Raw genomic sequence first — 21,186 nt, 5'->3', positions numbered from 1 at the left:
AGGGAACAGTTTCAACATGGTGTGTCTCTCCCCAAGTCAAGTGAGTCAAACGTGAACATTGCGAAGCTTTGACCAGAAGCCGCTCTCTGATTGGCCCCTTTCTCGCCACAAGCGAACTTTCCCCTGTTCATACTCCGATTTCTGTTTGTGTGTGTGCATGTCCGTTTTCCAGGCGGAAGTCCCTCCCACGAGCTCCCCTGGCTTCCAAGTGGGTGGCGGCGGCAACTCTGCCATCCTCCTCCGCTACTGCCTGGAGTCGAAAGAAGGCGACGACCCCAGCAAGTTTCTCGACGGACTCGGTGAGCTGCTGTGCTTCTACCGCACCTTTGTCGGAGTTTAGGTTCTTTTAATCGCATGGCACTTCTCGGGCTGGACTTTCGGCACTTTCCTGACAATTGTTGCGTCAGTTAAACAGGAAGTGACATTGCAACTGGAGGGCAGGGTTCGCACAGGTCCGTGAAAACCCTTGAATTTAGAAGTGCCTATTTCAAGGCCTTGAAAGTCCTTGATTTTTTAAATCGTCCTTGAAAACCCTTGATTTTCGTGAAGAGAATCAATGGCCCTGTCTTTTCACGAGAATTTAAAGTGTTTTGTTGTGGATTTTAGGTGTTAAAAAATGTAAAGAAACATTGCAACAATCAAATTTCAGTGTATTGCATGAAACTGCAACAAGTTTGGTGAATTTTCATTGCGAGGCAACATTGTGAGCAGGCACTTCTTAATCCATGTCAGGATACAATCCAGTGAAAGCTGGCTTGTGTTCTCTAACTTGCATCTTCCATCTAGTCTGTGGACGCTCGCACATTGCATGTTTGCTGCGCCTCATATGCTCCATCTGCGTTTGCTTTTACGTGCAAATGGCAGACGTGTACACAGTTTGTCCTGCCTTGCAGCAACACTTGCCGATTTAATTTCATCTGATACCCTTGCTGACAAAGCAAGAGATGCAGGCAGAATTAGCTAAGTTTTGAAATAAGACAGCCTGAGCAAAACAGCAAGAAAAAAGAAACGCCAATCATGAAATAAAAGGTGGGGGAGCATTCATGAACCCGTTACCGCCTATCTACCGTATTTACTCGCGTAATCCTCGCACTCGCATAATCCTCGCACCCCCAACTTTGCAGCGGCGAAAGTTGCCTGCTTGCGAAACCCGCATGGTGCACGCGCTCTTCAACGCGCGCCCTCCCCCGCCGCTCTCTCCGTTCGGCGGAGAGCGCTGTGTATCCAAGGCCATCCAGGCGCCCTAACAACCTGCATGGCTACTACCTAACAGGCGCCCTAACACGCTACTCGCACTGTACTTGAGCCGGTTTCGCGCATGTTTCGCGTGCGCGCAACTAGACGGTGTTCGCGCAGCCCGCTGTCGTGTCGTCGTGTCGCCGTCGTGGTCCCGCCGTTGAGCGGCAGCAGTCAGTGAGTCACTCGCGTCAGTGGTGGATAGGTCGCTGCCGTTTTGAGAACTTTTTGATCTAATTGTTTTGTGCTTGGTGCCGCTTCGCCATGGGGAGGAACGCCAGCTACACTGCCGCTTTCAAATTGAAAGCGAAAGAGTACGCGATCGAACACGGCAACCGTGCCGCAGGCAGGCACTTCGGCGTCACCGACTTCAACGTGCGTTACTGGAGTAGGGCACGCACATACGACGACGAGATAGGGCGCGCGCCAGAAAGCATAGGCGGCAATTTCATGGTCGCTGATCGACGGGAGACTGTTTACGTTGTAAATAATAAAATAAAAAGAAATAGCTGCTGTTGGCAACACTGAGCTTACCTATACAAAAAACGACTACATTTAGCGGGACTGGCATAAGGCAAATTGGCAACACTGTGCACCGGATTTTTTTTTTCCCGCATAACTCTCGCACCCCCAACTTTGCACTGACTTTTCCGAAAAAAAAGTGCGAGGATTATGCGAGTAAATACGGTAAATGTGCACTAATGTGCTTTTAGGTATTGTGCAATAAAACTTTTGCATTGTGTTGAAAAAGTTATAATCTCGGATAAAACATTAGATTGGGACCTTGAAAATGTGTTTTCTGGTCCTTGAAAGTCCTTGAAAAACCCTTGAATTTTTCTTTTAAAGCCTGTACGAACCCTGGGAGGGGATGTTACCGTGGGCATTGTAGACGGAAGTGATGATCTTAATAATGAGCAGTGGAGGTATACCTAGTATACACATTGCCTAAGGCGTCGCCCGCTTTCCAATGGGAACAGTAGGGACGCATAGTTCAGGCACTCATCCGCTATGTGGCGCGCGCCGGCGGACGTCCCGCCTTACGTCACTGCTCGCGAGTCGCGAACGCTGCACCCACTTCTACGACGTGTGTCGGAAAGCTTGCATGTTAAGTTTCAAGAGCCGTTTCGCTCGCATCTTAGCCGTGACGGGGCGCTAGTTCTGAGGCGCGCACTGGGGTCTCGGTCAACGTGTCGCTCACTTCATACCTGTTGCATTTTTCGTAATGACTAACGTAGGCAGAACTGAAAGCGTAAGAACATACTAATTGGGTCGACAAATAGCAAACATTGAAATGATATTTTCGGATGGTACAGTCATTATTTTACCGACATTTCTCCCTGGAGGATTTAGCAAAGAAAAAACTGCGTGCACATTTGCTGTCTAAGCGCTCACTTCTACCATTACTTTCCAAAAAATATCACGTGCTTGTATATTTCAGGAGGCGATAGAAAACAAAAGTATAAGTAGTTGAAGGTCCAGCCACGCTGTGAGGGCGCTGGTACAGTACAGTCCTCGATTTTATTAAAACTATGTACCGATGCAGAGTGAGAACAGCATGGACAAAACAAGGCCAAAATGCAGAGGGGACAGAGGGGGGGATGCCCCACTCAGAAAATCTCGGGGGCCCGTGATCCCAGTAGCTAAGTGCGCAAAGCCGGCATCAGCCTACAGCACCACAAGTGGTTTTGCGTCCGCCGTGGTGCAGGTGGTTTTATCAGCGACAAACCGAGGCAGAGAGGCGTAGTGATAAAGAAGGCATTGAAGTGCTGCCTGTGGTACGCTAGACTAACTGTCAACTATTTTATTTTGCATAGCTGGCTGGCGGACATGAAAGCGCGCAGGAAGGCTACGGAGCTGGGAAAGGGTAGGAGAGAGAGTGGCTGTTTGGCCATTTTTCGCTCGCGCGTTGGCCAATGATTATACAGGCGGCGTGGCCTGAAGGGTAGGACCTGTGGCTTTAAGGGAGACTGCAATGAGCGGGAAATACTGGTAAGCACTATGCCAAAAAATACTCTGGAAGTTGCACTGACTGGACAAGCAGAGTGGACAGTGAGATGATTGTGGTTGAAGGGTTGTACATTCCTCTAGAATCTTGAAATTTCTATGGTACAGCCACCACCTCCTAGAGGCCCCTTGAGAGCTATAGCCTTTCCAAAGCATTTCAGAAATGGCGCCAAAGAAAGGACAAGTTCTCTTTTTTTTGTTTGTTTTATTCTTTGGCTATGCGATACATACCGTAATTACCCGATTCTAACGCGCACCTTTTTTCCGGAAAAATAGGCCGAAAAATCGCATGCGCGTTAGAATCGGATACGAAACCGAACTGGCGAAACAGCTGAAATTTTGTTGCACCCATCGCCATCGCCATCTCAAGATGGTGCCAAAGCTTTTAGCAACAATTTTTCGGATCTAGGCGCCTAGGCTTTTCTATCGGCGTTCACACAAATCGTCAAATTATTCCACTTGCGCGCTTGATAACAGCAATGGCAGCAGCGGCAACGAAGGTGCACCGCTTCCACGGCTTGCGAGCGGCTCCCACGCGTTCACAACGAGCGGTTGGCTGAAGCGTACGCCTCTGGAGAAGCTCGCGAGATGGGCGTGCGAGGCGTGGGCCACGATCCCATCGAACCATGGTTGAACGTTCGTTCAGAAGTGCGGCATCGCGAACACGCTTTATGACACCGATAACAAGATGTTGCGGACAGCAGAAGGCGACAAGGAGCTCTCGGAGAACGACGAGGTGTGAGATGAGTGAGATTACTTCGGGGAATAAATCGCCCGTTTCTCTCGCATTCGTTTTTCATGCTCACAAAGTTCCTTGCGCGTTACGATCGGAGGTGTAAGTTTTTTCGGTTTTTTGCCTGGAAAATCGGGTGCGCGTTAGAATCGGGGACGCGTTAGAATCGGGTAAATACGGTAGTAGAAAAAGAGCTCTGTATTATGAACCAGCTTAGCATCACTAAAAACAGCTCTGCAGTTTTTACGAGTGTCGTGGGAAACATATTATACTTGGAACGGGGAGTGCCGTGTCAGTGGCAAGCTTGCTTTAGATAAGGCAGTGGTTCAAGCTTCAGGGCTGAAATGGGGCAAAAAGTTTTTCTGCAAAAGTGGTTTCTCGAATGACTGTACTCGTTGTTGTAGAAGTATTAATACCGACAACCTTTTCCAACATCCTTTGCACTTGGATGTTGCTGCACTTTTTACTCTAAATTACAAAATACATCAGCTTTGCTGGGCTTTTCTGTTCCAGCAGGTAACATCGTTCCGATCTAAGTTGTGTACTTCATTGGAAACTAGCTTTTCGTTTAACTGCCTTTGCCGGACGGTGTTGGCAGCATGAGTAATATGGTATTTATTGTGCGTTCGCCCATTTTATTCGTCGGCCATTGGAGCGTATGCTCACTTTGAAGTAGATGACTGGCAGTAGGTATCAAGGGTCTCTCTAATACCCCAGCTACGCTAGGGTCCAAATGTCATTTGAACCAAATGTCATTTGACTCAAATGGGGTGCTTCGAATGCCATTCAAAATCCGCCGTGCTACACTACAATTTCAATGGCATTTGAAAGCTTTAGCATTCGCCCGTCGTGCTGCATGGCGCTGCTGCTGTAAGGTTCTGTTTTTACACAATAATGCAACAATCAAATTTAGCTGCAGTCTTTCATATTAAAATATGAAATTACCAATAACGTAAACTTTGACACGGTTCTTGCTTAATTCTGAATCCCAATCGAGGTTTTTTGTGCTCTCTGGCCACACGGGTTCGTTGCTTGCTCGCACTGGTGCTTAGAGTACGGAATTATTACTTCTTGATATCACGATTTAAGTGAACGAAAAGTAAACAAAGTCCCACAATTAAGAATATTTTGTTGGTTTGAGTACGCCAGTAATGTACCGTATTTACGCGCATAATTTGCGCCCTCGCATAATTTGCGCACCCTTAAGTTTTTTTCCAAGTTTAGAGAAAAAAAATTTTACTCGCAAGTTTAGAGAAAAAAAATTTTACTCTCATATTTTGCGCTCCCTGTCTCGCCCAAGAGAACCCATTGGCACGTGCACACAAACAAGCATGCTTTGGACGGCGGCGTGGCGCATGGGAGAGTATTGATACACGATGCTGCACGCCAATAGTCCCTTCATTCTTTTCTCACTTCTTTCCTTCTCCGTGTCTGGGTGCGCCTCCACTCCGCCCCTCCATGACGGAGCGCAGGCGAGGAGGAACATCCAGGCGCCCTACCCGGCTACATTCCCCTGCTCTGCTCTTCCCGACACATGCACACCCTTCCTCTCGTCCTTTCCGCTGGGAGTCGGAACTGCTCGAGTGTGTGCCTTCCTCCTCCTTTCCTTTCTTTTGCGCCGTGAGAACTCTCACACAACACACACAAAGGCAGACGCGGAGTCGGAAGCACTAATTTCTGCATCGGAGGTGTGAGAGGGCGTATCAGCCCTGCCGCGGTGTTGCCTTGCCGCCTCTTCTTTCCTGCGTTCGTGCTGTGAGAGAATCCTCTGCCTCTTTCCTGCGTGCGCGCTGCGACGGAATCCTCCCTTTGTGTTCACGTTTTGCCGTCGCCGTCAGTCAGTCACCTTTTGCTACAGTAGCGATGGGCTACAATAACTATACGGCGAAATTCAAACTCGGTGTCATTGAGTTTGCTGAGAAAAAAGGGAACCGTGCCGCCGCAAAGCACTTCAACGTGAACGAGAGCCACGTGCGGTATTGGAAGAAGCAGAAGAGTTCCCTCCAAAATACCAAACCTGGAAGGAGGGCGTTTCGGGGACCAAAGCAAGGAAAGTTTCCTGCCGTGGAAGAAGAGCTGTTGAAGTATGTTCGACAGATGTCGTCCTGTCTTGCCGTGTCGTGCGAGATGCTACAGTTTGAAGCAAGGAAGATTGCGCACGAGAAAGGGATCCCTGCTGCGGCATTCAAGGCGAGCAGAGGCCGGGTGACGCGCTTCATGAGACGCCACCAACTGTCTCTCAGACGGAGAACGACCTTTTGCCAGCAGTTACCGCAGGACTACGAGGAGAAAATTGTGTTGTTTTACCGCTTCGTGATTGGATTACGCCGAACGGGGAACTTCATGTCCCAGGTTGGGAACGCTGGCGAAACGCCACTGACGTTCGACATGCCGCCCAACACCACAGTGAGCAAGAAAGGCGTCTCGTCTGTGCCCATCAAGACCACTGGCTGCGAAAAACAACGCTGCACGATGATGCTTGCCGTGACAGCGGATGGCCGCAAACTCCCCCCCTTTGTCATCTTCAAGAGGAAGACAGTGCCCAAAATGAAACTGGGGGCCTGCATTCACGTCCGTGCTCAAGAAAACTGGTGGATGAACGAGGAGCTGATGCAGGACTGGATCGACACTGTCTGGGGCAAGAGACCGGGGGCTTTGCTGCGACTGCCATCGCTGTTGGTGCTTGACAGCTTCAAAGGGCATCTTGTGGAGAGTGTGAAGGAGAAGTTGTGCGCCATGCGGACCCACCTGGCCGTTATTCCGGGTGGCCTAACATCAGCCCTTGGATGTGTCGGTCAACAAACCCTTCAAGGACTACGTGCGCAAGATGTACGTCGAGTGGATGGCCAGCGGAGAACACAGGCTCACTCCCACTGGGAGGATAAAGCGACTGCCACTGGAGATGGTCTGCGAGTGGATCATGGCAGCGTGGGACATGGTCTCACCCAGCATCGTGGAGCACAGCTTCAAAAAAGACGGGGCTGTCGAATGCACTCGACGGAACTGAGGACGATGCGCTCTGGGAGGGCAGTGATGGCGGCCGTGACGAGGACTTGGAGTCGGATTTCTCGACGAGTGATTCCGACTAGACCACAACCAGACTGGACTATTTGTAGGTACTTTTGACTGTGTACTTTCAACTACTTTTGACTGTGTATGCGTTTATTTAAATAAACGAGTATCGTTCGCTTTTGCTATCGCACTCTATTTTCTCTTATTTGTATAGTCTGCGTTAGGACCGTTTACACGTTATTTTGGACTTTTTGCAATATACCCGCATAATTTGCGCACCCCCTTTTTGTGGCCCTAAATTCGCGAAAAAAAGTGCGCAAATTATGCGAGTAAATACGGTATTTGTTTATGCTGACTTGGAACGCTGTGCGCGAGAGTGCTAAAAATGGCATTTGAAATCCCAAATGTCTCCCTCGGTGCTCATTTGTCTCGAATGTCATTTGAGCCGAATGGCATTTCAAAACCTAGTGTAGCAGCACAACTTGGCATTTGAGTCAAATGACATGTGGTTCAAATGACATTCGGACGCTAGTGTAGCAGGGGTATAACGTAGGCGTTTCATCACCAATGCTGAACCGTGCATCTTGCCCCTATTGCCGAGCGCAGTGCTGGACACGTTTGGTCCCATTGAGCCCGTGGAAGACGTGCAGAGACGGCTGGATGAACAAGAGGCGGAGTTGCGGAGGCTGACCGCCCTAGCGGTGAGTGCGATACCTTTTTGGTTCCTTGACTCAACTTTTCATTTCTCTCCCACCTTTTCTTCGAAGAGCATTAGTTGTTTTGCATGCCTCGCCATTATGCATGTTTCAATGCACGAAACCTGTGTGTTTGTGTGTTAGCAATGAGAGGGTCTTGTTGAAAATATACAAAGAACGAAAGCCAGAAGTCTAGAACACCAATGAATGCGCAGGGGAATGGTTTGACTTGTTTTGTTGATTACTATTCTTATTGGTGAAGTTAACCTTTTTGATTTTATGTTAAAGGGACACTGAAGTGATATGTAAACATTGCGGGATTACTTCCGCAAATTGTATTCCGGAGTCCCCAGGCCATGTTTCGACCGCCCTGGGCGCGTTTACGCGATTTTATTTAGTAGAAAAATTAATTAGAAAATGCTATCCTCCTCTCTTTACGCTCGCCCATTTTCTGCGGCGTTTTCGTGTGACGTCGCGAGGAGCCGAGCTTGCAATTGGCTGCGCTACTGCACGTCTCCCCGGTCTTCAGACAAAGTCAGTCGGCCCAGCGTTTCGTCCGCCGGCCGCCGACGGGTCGTCGCAATTCGTTCGCTCAGTTGAAACGACGCCAGGACACGTTTGTGAATGGAAGAATCTGCCTTTCTTTACTTGGTTAGTTTGTACACTGTATCTAGCTCCAAGTCAAGGTCGCTTCACACAAGCGCACATGCGACGCTTCGCTGACTGGTACACCAGTAGGAAAATATAAGGCCAGAGTCAGCGAAGTCAATATAGGTACTAAGGCAATACAATTTTTACCGTACAGCGTAAAACTAGGGTGCGGGAAGCACTTTTTTGCACTGGGCGAACAAGCACAGCGGTCAGCAGCACGATTACGCATCTGTGGACGCTTTTCAGTCTACGAAATGCAGTTGCTAGACGTGAGCTATTGTGGAAACTCGGGCGACGCTTACTGCACGAGCGCAATACAACAAATAGTCACCTAAGCTGCTTGAAATGCCAAAACTAAATAAAAGTGTAAATTGGTTGTACAATATATAGCCTGTATTACCAAGGCCACTGAGCCCGCCCCGTGGCTGAGTGGTCTGGGGCACTAGGTGTGTCACCGCAAGTATTTTGCAAGTCACGAGTTTAAATCCCCGCGGGTACGTGCTTTTTTTTTTTTTGTAAGTTAACTTTTTCGTTTTCCGCCGATGTTTTCTATATAGAGTTCACCTTTTTTTGGGCCGCAACGTTCATGGCTCCACGAACTAGTTCACAAAACGCGTGCAGGCTGGCACTGGCGCGCTAGCGAGTTCTCGTTGGCGTGCTGTTGCCATAAGCACCGACTGCTTGCAGGCAGTGGGCACAGGCCAGAATGAACAGACCCTTGGCCTGGTGCGAACACGCTTTTTACAATACAGGCATGAGGGAGGCAAGCTCCGAATATGGGGGGAAAAGCGCATGACATTTGGGCGTCTGCGGGTACGCGGAGGGCGTCCATGCACTGCGTAGGCCTCGGCTAGTGAATGGTACGATTCCAAGCCGTCCTGGGAGGCTTATCTTTATGCATTTTTACAGCTGACAACATGGCAGAAGCGCGGTACGATGATTACTGAGTTATTGAGAATGCCCATCCAACAACGCCACCGGTTGTGTTTTACAGAACCGAAACCAAAACTTGTTTGGTTGCTCACCTTGGGCATCGTCCAATCACGGTGCCCGCTCCTCCCAACGTCACAGCTTTAGTTGGTGCGGCCGCCGCAAACCGCGCATGGTAGTTTTTCTTCTTTCGCGCTTTGTAAAATAATTACCGATTTGTCAACTGGATAAACGATGAAAAGTGTGCTAATTTGAGCCAGTCTACGCAGTGCAAGCAAAAACGGGAGCTTGACAAATTCACTTCAGTGTCCCCGTTTAAGTAGAGAAAAACGTGCGTCCAGTGTGGGGACCGAACCCGCGACTTCTGCTGGCTTGATTGGTGACCTGGCCTGGTTGCGTGGATGTCATGTTTGACATTTGTTGGCTTGCGTCTGCCCCGTTTGGCTTGCCACCTTGCCTTGTTTGGGCTTTGTGCTTGTCTTGGCTTGTGTTGGCTTAAGTCTGGCTTGCTTGCTTTTCTGCAGGAGGAACAGGAGGCGCTGGAAGTGCACCTGGTGCGCGAAGAGATGAAGGTAAAGAACTTTGAGACGTACTTTGCCGAGATGGAGCAGCACTTTGAACTGAGGAGGGCCGAAGTGGAAAAGAACGAGGAGGCCATCAAGGTCATCAGTGAGTTTCTCTTTTTGCTCCATCTGGTTGCAAAAAGAACTTTCTGCTACATCAGAAGACAGCATAGGCAGTGCTTGGATCCATCTGCCTTCATGTGTGGAATCTGCCTTGGCAAGCAGCTAACTGTGTGTAATATTGGAGAGGGATCGAGAGTGTGCACTGTAAATTGATTGGCACCCTTTTTTGTTTATAACTAACACTCTTACACCCTATCAAAAACTAAGGAAAAACACCCTTTGATAGGGTATAATTAACAATAAACCACCCTTTCAAAGGGTGCATTTATGTTTTTTGCTAGTGTTTTATAACGGTGTTAGTTACAGACACGGATTTCAGTGTGGGAGTGCAAGTGTGTGGAGAGAGAGAGAGAGAGAAGAGAGAGAGAGAGAGCATGAGTGTAAGATTGTTAGCATGACGGTGCCTGTATGCACATGTGTGTGCGCATGTAAAATACATTTCTTTCTTTCAAATTGTTTGATGTATCGTGCAGGCATTAAAAGCTGCACTTTCAGCAGCACTAACTCGCGTTCGACTCCGGAGAGTGATAATAAATCTATGATGACAGCATGCAATGGGACATGTCGCATACGATACGAGGTTTAGGAGCCGCTTCAATGCTGCAGACATTGAGCGGCGGCATTTACGCTTGATTGACCATTCAATGCTCTGGCATTAAGAACAAAAAGAAAATGCACACATTGGATGTACCAAGCCACCACTGCTAATTGAGGAGACTCTTTGCTTTCAGTCCAACCTTAACCACAAGCATGAATTGGTGGCTCTGTCCTTTTTCCAGAGCAAAAAAAGTGTTTGCAATTATCTCATCATAGATGCTGTTTTAGTTGCATCCACATGCACGGAATAACTGTAGATACTGAGGACAGTGTGGAAATAAGGGTGGGATTGTAGTACTTAATGGAAGCAGGTGGGGATACCGCAGGGAGTCTCCCTGAGCCCTTCGCTGTTCTAAAGCAAGCTAGTTTGATTCTGTGAAAAGCTGGCGTTGTCATCGTCATCTGGTACAGGAAATTCTGCCGCTGTAAAGAGTAAATAGAAGAAACTCATTTTAGTTGTGATGGGATTATACCCGCAGGGTTTCCAGGGTAGGAGTTGAGTGCATTACTGCTGCGCTACCTCAACATGTTGCCAGTGGCAGAAGAAGAGTTTGCTTAGCGCACGCCATGCGAGAGCTGAACGGGCCAACTGCACACCAGCCACCGAGAACTGATTCCGGCCAGTCTGCCTGTCACAGTAATTCGTGCCAGAAGATGAAGAAGCACAAAGCGAAGAAAGAGGCAAACATGACGTAGCAGTGAGGAAGTAAGAATTGCCAGGTGGAGCCATGAGCAACATAAGCAGACTTAAGTTCTCTGGTTTTTTTCCCCTCCCCACCTCAGATTGAGGGAACAAGCACTGTGAAGAGTGAGCGGGGATGGGAGGGAGGTCTTGTGCTAAAGAGGCAATGGATAGCCTTAAACACCCTATTTTGTTGTGTCTGGTTGTCTGCAGAGCTCCTTGGCATTCCCCTCAGTGCTGCCCTTTCCTTCCTTGTCCCAGACGGCCATAAGGAGGAGTTGAGGGAGCAGCTGGCCAGGCAGCAGGCCCTGCTGCGAGAGCAGCGTGGCCGACAGGAGGACCAACAGAGCCTGCAGCAGAAGGAGCAGCGTCAGCAGCAGAGCCTGTCGGCCATCCGCAGCGAGATGGAGCGCCTCAGGGCACAGCAGCAGCTCCTGGGGCTCTCCTGGTACGACAGCAACGAGGAGGTCTGTGTTCCCTCTTTATTGAATCGGCAGGATGCTCAGTTTGTCCAGGTTAAACTGTTCACTGTTGGAATAAAAGCTTGTGACGTTTAGGGTGCTTGCTTTGCAAGTAAGGTCTTAGACTAACTTTTACGCAACTGCTGCTGCTGTTCGAACACTGCTGCCAGCTTTGGCAGGCTTTCCTTTAAAGGGGGCTGTGCAAGGCTGAGTTCTTAAACATGCGCCCCTATGTTCATGGGCTCTAAACCCAGGCTACACTTTCTCAAAACTTCAAGTGGCCTTTCGCAAACAGTAATTGAGCTTTTTGCGGTCACAGGTAATGTCTGAGTGTGTTGGCGTACTGTGCCACGTAAAGATGGAACGCTCCCCCCCCCCCCCCTCTTCCCCCCCCAGGACACGATGGCATGCTTGGAAGTGTCACACTTGCGTAGGCACTAGCACCAGGTTTGCTCCTGGCACGCAGTACAGTAAACGCTGGTTAATTCGAACCGCAGTCATGTCACTTTCAATGAGTTCAAAGTAATGAAAGTGAAGAATAACTACAGTAAACTGCGATTTAGGTACACTAGGGCATGTCAAAAATTTTAATGGTTCGAAAAGCCTGCTATTGCAGTCTGCCTTTCGCTTTTGAAGGCGAGAGCCAGCACTTTTTGCTGCAATTAGTGAATGTAGTGGAACACCTTTTCTCTGCCGTCTTCGAGAGGGAAGAGGTCAGCAGCATTCAATCCGGTCGCAAGTTTTCAGCACACGACGGCAGCGGTGCTTTGCCCTCGCCCTCCTTGATGACACCAGCATCAACAGGTTTTGCTCTTCCGACCTGAGATATGGTGGCCCCGCATGTCAGTGCACCACACACTGCTGCACTCGCGTCTACATTAATGTAGTCTGCCATAGGGGTTTCGGACTAGTTTTTACTAGGGGTTTGCAAATACCGAATACCGTACTTACCCGATTCTAACGTGCACCCGATTTTCCAGGCAAAAAAAAAAAAAAGAAAAAAACTCGCACCTCAGATTGTAACGTGCCTGGAACTTTGTGAGCAAGAAAAACAAATGCGAGAGAAACGGGCGATTTGTTTCCCGAAGTAATCTCGCTCGTATCACTACTCGTCGCTCTCCGCTGACCACAACATCTCGTCCTCGGTTCTGTCGAGCGCGTTCGCGATGCCACACTTCTGAACGAACGTTTGACCATGGTCGATGGGATCATGGTCCACACCTCGCACGCCCATCCCGCAAGCTTCTCCAGAGGCGCACGCTTCAGCCGACCACTCGTTTTGAACGCGTGGGAGCCGCTCGTAAGCCAAGGAAGCGGCGCACCTTCGTTGCCGCTGCTGCCATTGCTGTTATCAAGTGTGCAAGTGGAACAATTTGATGATTTGTGTGAACGCCGATAGAAAAGCCTAGGCTTCCTGCGTCCGAAAAAATCGTTGCTAAAACAGGGTTCGCACAGGTCCTTGAAAACCTTGAAAACCCTTGAATTTAGATGTGTCAATTTCAAGGCCTGGAAAGTCCTGGAATTTTTACATGGTCCTTGAAAACCCTTGATTTTTCCGGAGAGAATCAATGGCCCTGTCTTTTCGCAAGAATTTAAAGTGTTTGTCATGGATTTTAGGTGTTAACAAATGTGAGGAAACATTGTAACAATCAAGTTTCAGTGTATTGCGTGAAATTACAAGTTTGGTGGATTTTCATTATTACAAGGCAACATTGGGAGCAGGCACTTGTCAATCCAGTGAAAGCCAGCTTCTGTTTATCTTGCATCTTGCATCTAGTCTTTGGACGCTTGCTCATTGCATGTTTGCTGTGCCTCATATGCTCCATCTGCGTTTGCTTTTACGTGCAAATGGTGGACGTGCACATAGTTCATCCTGCCTTGAAGCAACACTTGCTCGACTTAATTCCAGCTGATGCTCTTGCTGACAAAGCAGGAGATGCAGGCAACATGAACCAAGTTTTGAAATCAAACAGCCTCAGAAAAACAAAGAAAAAAGAAGAACCTGTAAATACCAGCCATGAAATAAAAAAAATGAAGCTGGGGGAGCATTTACGAACCCGTTAGCACCTATCTAAATGTGCACTAATGTGCTTAAATATTGTGCAATAAAAAACTTTTGCATTGTGTTGGAAAAGTTATAAATAATCCCAGATAAAACATTAGACGGGGACCTTGAAAATGTGTTTTCTGGTCCTTGAAAGTCCTTGAAAACCCTTGAATTTTTGCTTTTGAAGCCTGTACGAACCCTGTAAAAGCTTTGGCGCCATCTTGAGATGGCAATGACGATGGGTAGGACGAAATTTCCGCTTTTTCGGCAGTTTCAGTTTCGTAGCCGATTCTAATGTGCACGCGATTTTTCGGCTTATTTGTCCGAAAAAAAAAAGTGCATGTTAGAATCGGGTAAGTACAAAGTAGTAACTTCTGAACCGAATACGGAATGAATTCGGGAAGAAAAGCCGAATATGTAATCGAATATTGAATATCGATTTTTCTTTGCACGGGCCTCTATTTTTAATAGTTCTGGGGCAAAAACAAGAATCTACTTCGCATGTTTGGGAGTCATGACATTCTTTTTCAAACCGAAGAACACACTTTTCAACCCTCATTTCCAATAGTGCAGTCGCTGAACCACTATGGGGCAATACTTCAGGAATAAGGAGTAGGAATGATATGCATTTGAAGGAAGATAAAAAAAAAACGTTTATTTATCTTAAAGAGAACGAAAAAAGCAAAAACAAAGACTTTCACTGGAGTTGCTGTACTGCAATCGTAGGCAACGACTAGACAGTGCCTCGTAACATCTAAGCAAGCACTTTGCAGGCATGAACAATGACGCTAAAGTACGGCACAACCACAATCGCTGACCGCAGTGAGGCACTGCTTTGGAAGCACATGAGGAGCGTGAAGCGTGAACGATAAGTTGTGGAAGAAAAGCAAACAAACAAAACAATGCAATAAACATACATTAACTGCATTAAAAAAACAGAACTGCTCTTCATTTTAATTTAACGGAGGCACTACTGTCCAAGCAACAAAAGAGGCGGTGATTGCTTTACCAGAAGCTGCCCTAACGTGTAAACATGTGGTCGCAGTATTCAAAATGGTGGCCAGAAGTGACGGCATGATGGAAAGATCTTATTTATGAAATTGCAAATTACCCCGTGCAGCCGGATAAAATTTATGGCTTGTCGAAAGCTTGGTTTTGTTTACTTTCCGAGCAGATGGTGTACGATCAGTCAGTTAGTGTGCACTGACATTTCTCGCTTTTGCAGAGCCGGGTGCATTTGGAAAATCCACTCGACTATTCGAAAAGTCGACTATTAGGTGTTCGATTCCCAAATCCAATTGTTCGCGGAGGTACTATTCGATTCGTATTTGAATATTCGAGTATTTGCACTTCCCTAGTTCGTACCCAATTTTACCTTCTCTCCGCTTTTCTCTCAGCAGTGGACGCATTTCTCCTATCGTGTACCAGGTGCCAAGCCGCCATTTGGGCTGGATTGTAGTTTAAATTATCTATTGGGGGAACTTGCTCTCGTTTGAATTAACGGGCTTTTTGATGCACACGCTTCTTTGCAGGCCTTGGTGGGGGGGAATCGTGCATTTCGAAGTATCCGCTGATTCGGGTGATTAGAGTTCGAATTTACGAGCTTTCACTGTAGTACGAAACCCTACAGTTTCATGAAGACAGAGGAGCCTCCAGGTTCTTTCAGTGGGTTCCTCTATTGTATGGTATCCAGATCCGGGCGGCGAACGCGAAGCTCCAGCAGAGCTTTTCCAGTGCGGTGGCCCCCCTGCGTCGCGCGCTGCCACGCTCAGTGCTGGACGACTTTGACCTGCGGCCAGTGGAGGACGCCCGCTCCCTGCAGCGACACCAGGCCTGCAACAGGGCTGCACTGGCCAGGGCCAACGAAATGCTCGAGCAGGCCAAGCAGGACCTGCAGGCCTCCACCCGACAGGACGAGGAGCTGTGTGACCAGGTATGTCTCTCTGCATGGACAATAGAACGGGACGTGTAGGGTGCGTTCGAGTTGCGCGCTTCAGCGCACTTGACTAAGAGGCAAACAGTTTGGCTATTTGCTTTTAAAGGGGCCGTGAGGGCGCAGTTGGAGTTTGGGTCATAAGAAAGGCTGTTTTGTTCCGATAACAATACCGATTTTATCCAAAACTTCAAGTATTTAATCGAGATTGAAGGGAACAGACGAGGCAGGTGTGATCCCCCACCCACTTTCGTGCGATTGCTGTACGACTTTGAATGAGCTGAGTTAGTTATCCAAGGCCAGTTCCTTCAAACAGAACAAAGTTATATTTTGTCTTCCTGTGGCCGCTTTAAGGAGCAGAAATGTGGAATCTTGCACGGCAGTTGGAACTTGCCACGCTGGTGGGATGGTCGGGTTTTGGTTGCACTTTCGATTATGTTTCTTTCAGCAGCAAAAATAAGTGGAAACGTTACTTGGCGCATTGCATTGTGGAATTGAACAACTTTATTGGGACGTCGCTGGCGAAGGTTCTGTTGATTCATCCCAAAGAATCGTGAAAAGCAACGTTGGGTGTAGGGTGTAGGGGGCCTAGTAAACCCACATGATGTATTGAGGACATTCGGGCTCAAATCTACAGAGATTGAGTTGGGCAACGCATGTAATCTGAAGGCTGGAAACTGATGGGCAGTGCAAGTGTTGCTAGCCAGTGATGGAAGCAGAGAATACTAGATAAGGGACAGGAAAAAAGATCGGGGGCTAGGAATGGGCTCATTGATCAAGATGTGGGTGGGTGAAAATTGAAGCTGTTGTTTTGCTTTGCTCAGCTAACGTCTTATGGTTGGGAAGATTGGATGACTCGCTTGGTGAATGGATTATCTTGCGTGTGTGTGACTCGTTACACAGGGAAGGACTTGGTGGGCAATCGAGTGGTTCTAAGTTGCGAGTCGTCAGTTGGGCCTAGAATGAGGAAGTCGCGTTAAATTGCAATAATTAGTGATAATGCTTGCAATGTACATTAGGTTAAATTAACTAGTTGGGCTTTTGTAGCTTACACATGTTAAAGAGACACTGAAGTGAATTTGTCAAGCTCCCGTTTTTGCTTGCTCTGTGTAGACTGGCTCAAATTAGCACACTTTTCATCGTTTATCCAGTTGACAAGTCGGTAATTATTTTACAAAGCGCGAAAGAAGAAAAACTACCATGCGCGGTTTGCGGCAGCCGCACAAACTAAGCTGTGACGTTGGGAGGGGGGGGCACCGTGATTGGACGATGCCCAAAGTTAGCAATCAAACAAGTTTCGGTTTCGGTTCTGTAAAACATGTTTGACATTCGATGGCGTCGCTGGATGGGCATTCTCAATATCCCAGTTATCGTAGTACCGCGCTTCTGCCATGTTGTCGGCTGTAAAATGCATAAGATAAGCCTCCCAGGACGGCTTGGAATCGTAGCAGTCACTATCTGAGGCCTACGCAGTGCATGAACGCCCTCTGCGTCCCCGCAGACGCTCAAATGCATGCGCTTTTCCCCCATATTTGGAGCTTGCCTCGCTCATGCCTGTATCGTAAAAAGCGTGTTCGCACCAGGCCAAGGGTCTGTTGATTCTGGCCTGTGCCCACTGCCCGCAAGCAGTCGGTGCTTATGGCAACAGCACGCCAACGAGAACTCGCTAGCGCGCCAGTGTCAGCCTGCGCGAGTTCTGTGGACTAGTTCGTGGAGCAATGAACGTTGCGGCCCAAAAAAAGGTGAACTCAATATAGAAAACATCGGCAAAAAACGAAAAAGTTAACTCGTAAAAAAAAAAAAAGCATGCACCCGCGGGGATTCGAACTTGTGACTGGCGAAACACTTGCGATGACATACCTAGCGCCCCAGACTAGGCCGCAGGGAGCCGCTGGCGGCGATGGAAATATAAGGTATATAATGTATAACCAGTTTACACTTTTATTTAGTTTTAGTATTTCAAGCAGCTTAGGTGACTATTTGTTGTATTGCGCTCGTGCAGTAAGCGTCCCCCAAGTTTCCACAATATCTCACGTCTAGCAATTGCATTTCGTAGACGGAAAAGCGTTCGCAGATGCGTAGTCGTGCTGCTGACCGCTGTGCTTGTTCGCCCAGCGCAAAAAAGTGCTTCCCACACCCTAGTTTTACGCTGTACGGTAAAAATATCAGTTGATTTTATTTCCTTAGTACCTATATTGACTTTGCTCACTCTTCTCCCCCTTCGAGAGGCCTTATATTTTCCTACTGGCGTACCAGTCAGCGAAGCGTCGCATGTGCACTTGTGCAGCGCTTGTGTGAAGCGACCTTGACTTGGAGCTAGATACAGTGTACAAACTTACGAAGTAAAGAAAGGCGCATTCTTCCATTCCCAAACGTGTTGTGTCTTAGTTTCAACTGATCGAGCGAATTGCGACGACCCATCGGCGGCCGGCGGACTAAACGGTGGGCTGACTGACTCGGTCGCGGAAGGTCGGTGAGCCGTGCAGTAGCGCAGCCAATTGCGAGCTCGGCTCCTCCCGACGTCACACGAAAACGCCACAGAAAATGGGCGAGAGTGCAGAGAGGAGGGCAGCATTTTCGAATTGATTTTTCTACTAAATAAATTCGCGTAAACACGCACAGAGTGGTCGAAACAGGGCCCAGGGACTCCGGAATACAATTTGCGCTCGTAATCCCGCATTGTTTACAAATCACTTCAGTGTCATTTTAAGTATTTGGTTTAGAAATGTTCCTTAGAAGTGCACTGAAACTGTTTTAGTTTAGGAATTGACTGATAATGCCTTCCTTACAGCTGAAATTTTGTATTTTGCTTCTGTAGTTGTGTTTTTGGTAGCGTAGTGCAAATAGTGGTTTTGGCATAGAAAGCAAGAAAAACAAGCGTACTAATTCTGATTCGAACCAAACATTCATTGGCGCGTCTATTTAGGAAAATGAAATCTACAATTTCTTATTAAGCATGCCTGAACAACTAGCTCACAGGAAAAATAAGTGAAAGCTCGTTTGAGCTCCTTTTCAAGGTGTTTGTGTCCTAAAATGAAAAAATTGTTTGCTTCATCGTGTGGCTCTTAGCTTTATCAATGTGGTCATCCTACCCACCAGTGTTTCGGCATTAATGTACTGAGTGTATTTCTACATGTTCCAAACAGCTGTAATTAAAGCAGTTCTTTTGAGCAGGGGTTTACTGCCTTACCTATTTACTGTCTCCTGAGCGACGGCAATCTATCCACTGACACTGCATTCTTGTGCTTATTTGGGGAAAAAACAATGGTATCTTCTTTGTCCCATTTTTCTCCCCACAGTACTCATTCGGGATTGAGGACCTTCAACGCCAGCTGCAGCTGAAACAAGAGCTCATCTCAAAGCGAGAGTCCTACTTCAGCACTCAGGCAGCCGTGAGTGTATTTGCACATTTTTTAAGTTGCGAGAGCAGAAGTTGGCCCGTTGTGGGAAAACCCTGCCATCATTGGAGAGTCGCGGCAAAGAAACGGCAGTCACATTACGTCACCTATACAAAACAAAATACTTAAAGGCAAAATACAAGTTTCTGTAAATGCAAGACAAAATACAAGTTTGTGTTATTCGAAAGATTTCGTGTTTTGTAGTGCCTCCAGCGCTTGTCCGAATGCAAACGATGCTTTATTCACTGAGAAATTAATTAATTTAAGTTAAAATATTGATTTTCGCGCTAAATCGTGTTTTCGTGGTCTGTAAAATGACATCACAGGAACAGACCGCCTAGGATCCCTTGATTCACGCGTCCGCCGTACAGCGTGGTGACACGTATACGCTGGCGCCGCCATTTTGGTTCGCTCGCTCGCCGCCGAAGCAAGTCATTGTATAAAAACTGCAATAAAATTATCGCCGCAACGCGGTTAACTGGCGAAGTTTGAATCGTCGTACCTGTTTCGCGTTGCTGGGTCTGGTGGGAAACGAAAAGAACGTGTTGAGCACGTTGACCAAATTGTAGCCGCACGGGACCATTCAAAGGGTGTCTCCACCCTGTACGGCAGCACTGGTTTCCTGGCATCTAGGTAGTCGCGCATTTGTTTACGTTATTGAACCTAGATGGCGCCACCATACCGTGGCAAGCCGTTTTCTGCCTTTGGTTTTTCTCTTTTTTTTCTTTTTTGACCGTATTTAAATCTGGCTTGTTTTTGTTCTGGGAGAAAATCGTTTCGTGAAACAGTCCTCGCTCGACAAATATGGTTCGTTGCGTCAATCAATCGGCCAGTGTCGTCTCGGACAACCCCAAAGCCCCGCAGTTCTGTGCAGCTAAACAAGCATAGTGCGTGCAGTACCAACAGCAGCACGCATCGGTACTTCTATGTTTACATGTGCCTTCGCAACTTACACTTTGTTCCACCATTCTTCCGGCTTTTAAGAGAATTTGCCCTAAATTTAAGCGCAAATAACTCGTTCGGCAAGCTTATAAGGTCTGCCTAATTTGTGTTTGCTTTTTCCGCCCTCCGCCAATCCCAGAGCTGTCGCGTGTGACATCATAGGTTCTGTTGCGAGAAATGAGCTTGGGTTGCATGGCCATTCCCTTTTTTCCTAATTATGTAGCTTATTTGAGCGAAGTTTACGTTAAAAGTGGTGTCAGTATGATTCTAACGAGGCAATCTTTTGAATGAAACAAATTTGTGTTTTGTCTTCATGGCTCCTTAAAGGAGCCATGAAGAGAACACACAAACTCCATGACGATGTGTGGTGGTGTTGTTCAGTTGTGTTCTGATCTTTTTTTGCGCTCCTGGTGCGGGCCTTGCGATGGGCCAGTACATGAGCTGCACAGACGGCTTTAAACTGAAAGGGGTGGAGCATGCGTTGATGCACATGGAAACCGCGCGGCTGGGCGGCACTTCAGTGTTGACCCACTCCGTGTACGCTACGGGCGAAAATAAGGTTTTTGGTCAGTGAACAAGGATCGTCGTGTGTTTCGTGGGCCCAAAAAAGGGAAGTTTCAGGTGTGAGAAAAGAAGTTTTGGAGTACCTTGACGGCACGGAAGACGGTGCGCTGTGAGCCGACTATAAATGTGAAGCCGCAAGCGACTTCGGTGAGGACAGCTCTGTGGCGAGTAGGGCATGTTCAGAATAAAAAAAATTCCATTACATAATAACCAAGGTGTTTTTACGGAAATGGTAAGGCTCAGACTCGCTTCTCTTAGCAGCTTTATTGTGTGGAATTTCAACTTTTAAAGGGACCCTGCAACACTTACCATCGACTACTCGGAATGTCTTTTGGGGTAAAGTCTATTGTACAAGCAATCTCCTCCTGCAAGAAATATGAAAATCTGTTCACTATCACAGAAACTACGCGCGATGAAAAATCGGCATAAATGTTCCCTCTCAACTCAACCGCTGACAACGTGACGAAAGCTGCGCGCTCTCTCCCGGAGAGGGGGGCGGCGCGCGGCGTTCTGTTCGGTGGCCTTCGATATGTCACAGGCCGGGGAGTTTCGTCCTTTTCCCCGCAACGTGGACGGGTCTATTTCTGGTCTGGTGCCACAAAAGAGCAGGCATGG

The 21,186-nt window shown here is 47.8% G+C and overlaps 1 protein-coding gene across 1 annotated transcript in view; it reads left to right on the top strand.

Annotated features, from left to right (window-relative positions):
- LOC144169031 (uncharacterized) overlaps positions 1-21,186 on the top strand; it is a 42,588-nt gene that overhangs the window by 9,648 nt on the left and 11,754 nt on the right. The window contains exons 8-13 of the mRNA XM_077698024.1: positions 173-299; positions 7,592-7,686; positions 9,786-9,930; positions 11,488-11,693; positions 15,428-15,667; positions 18,967-19,059. Coding sequence (XP_077554150.1) covers positions 173-299; positions 7,592-7,686; positions 9,786-9,930; positions 11,488-11,693; positions 15,428-15,667; positions 18,967-19,059 — 906 coding nt within the window. The remainder of the gene's footprint in view (positions 1-172; positions 300-7,591; positions 7,687-9,785; positions 9,931-11,487; positions 11,694-15,427; positions 15,668-18,966; positions 19,060-21,186) is intronic.

The sequence above is a fragment of the Haemaphysalis longicornis genome, unplaced genomic scaffold (assembly GCF_048455015.1).
Source record: "Haemaphysalis longicornis isolate Haplotype H1 unplaced genomic scaffold, Haemaphysalis longicornis Haplotype H1 scaffold_2, whole genome shotgun sequence".
NCBI lineage: Eukaryota > Metazoa > Arthropoda > Arachnida > Ixodida > Ixodidae > Haemaphysalis > Haemaphysalis longicornis.
This window is presented reverse-complemented; position numbering and strand designations above follow the sequence as displayed.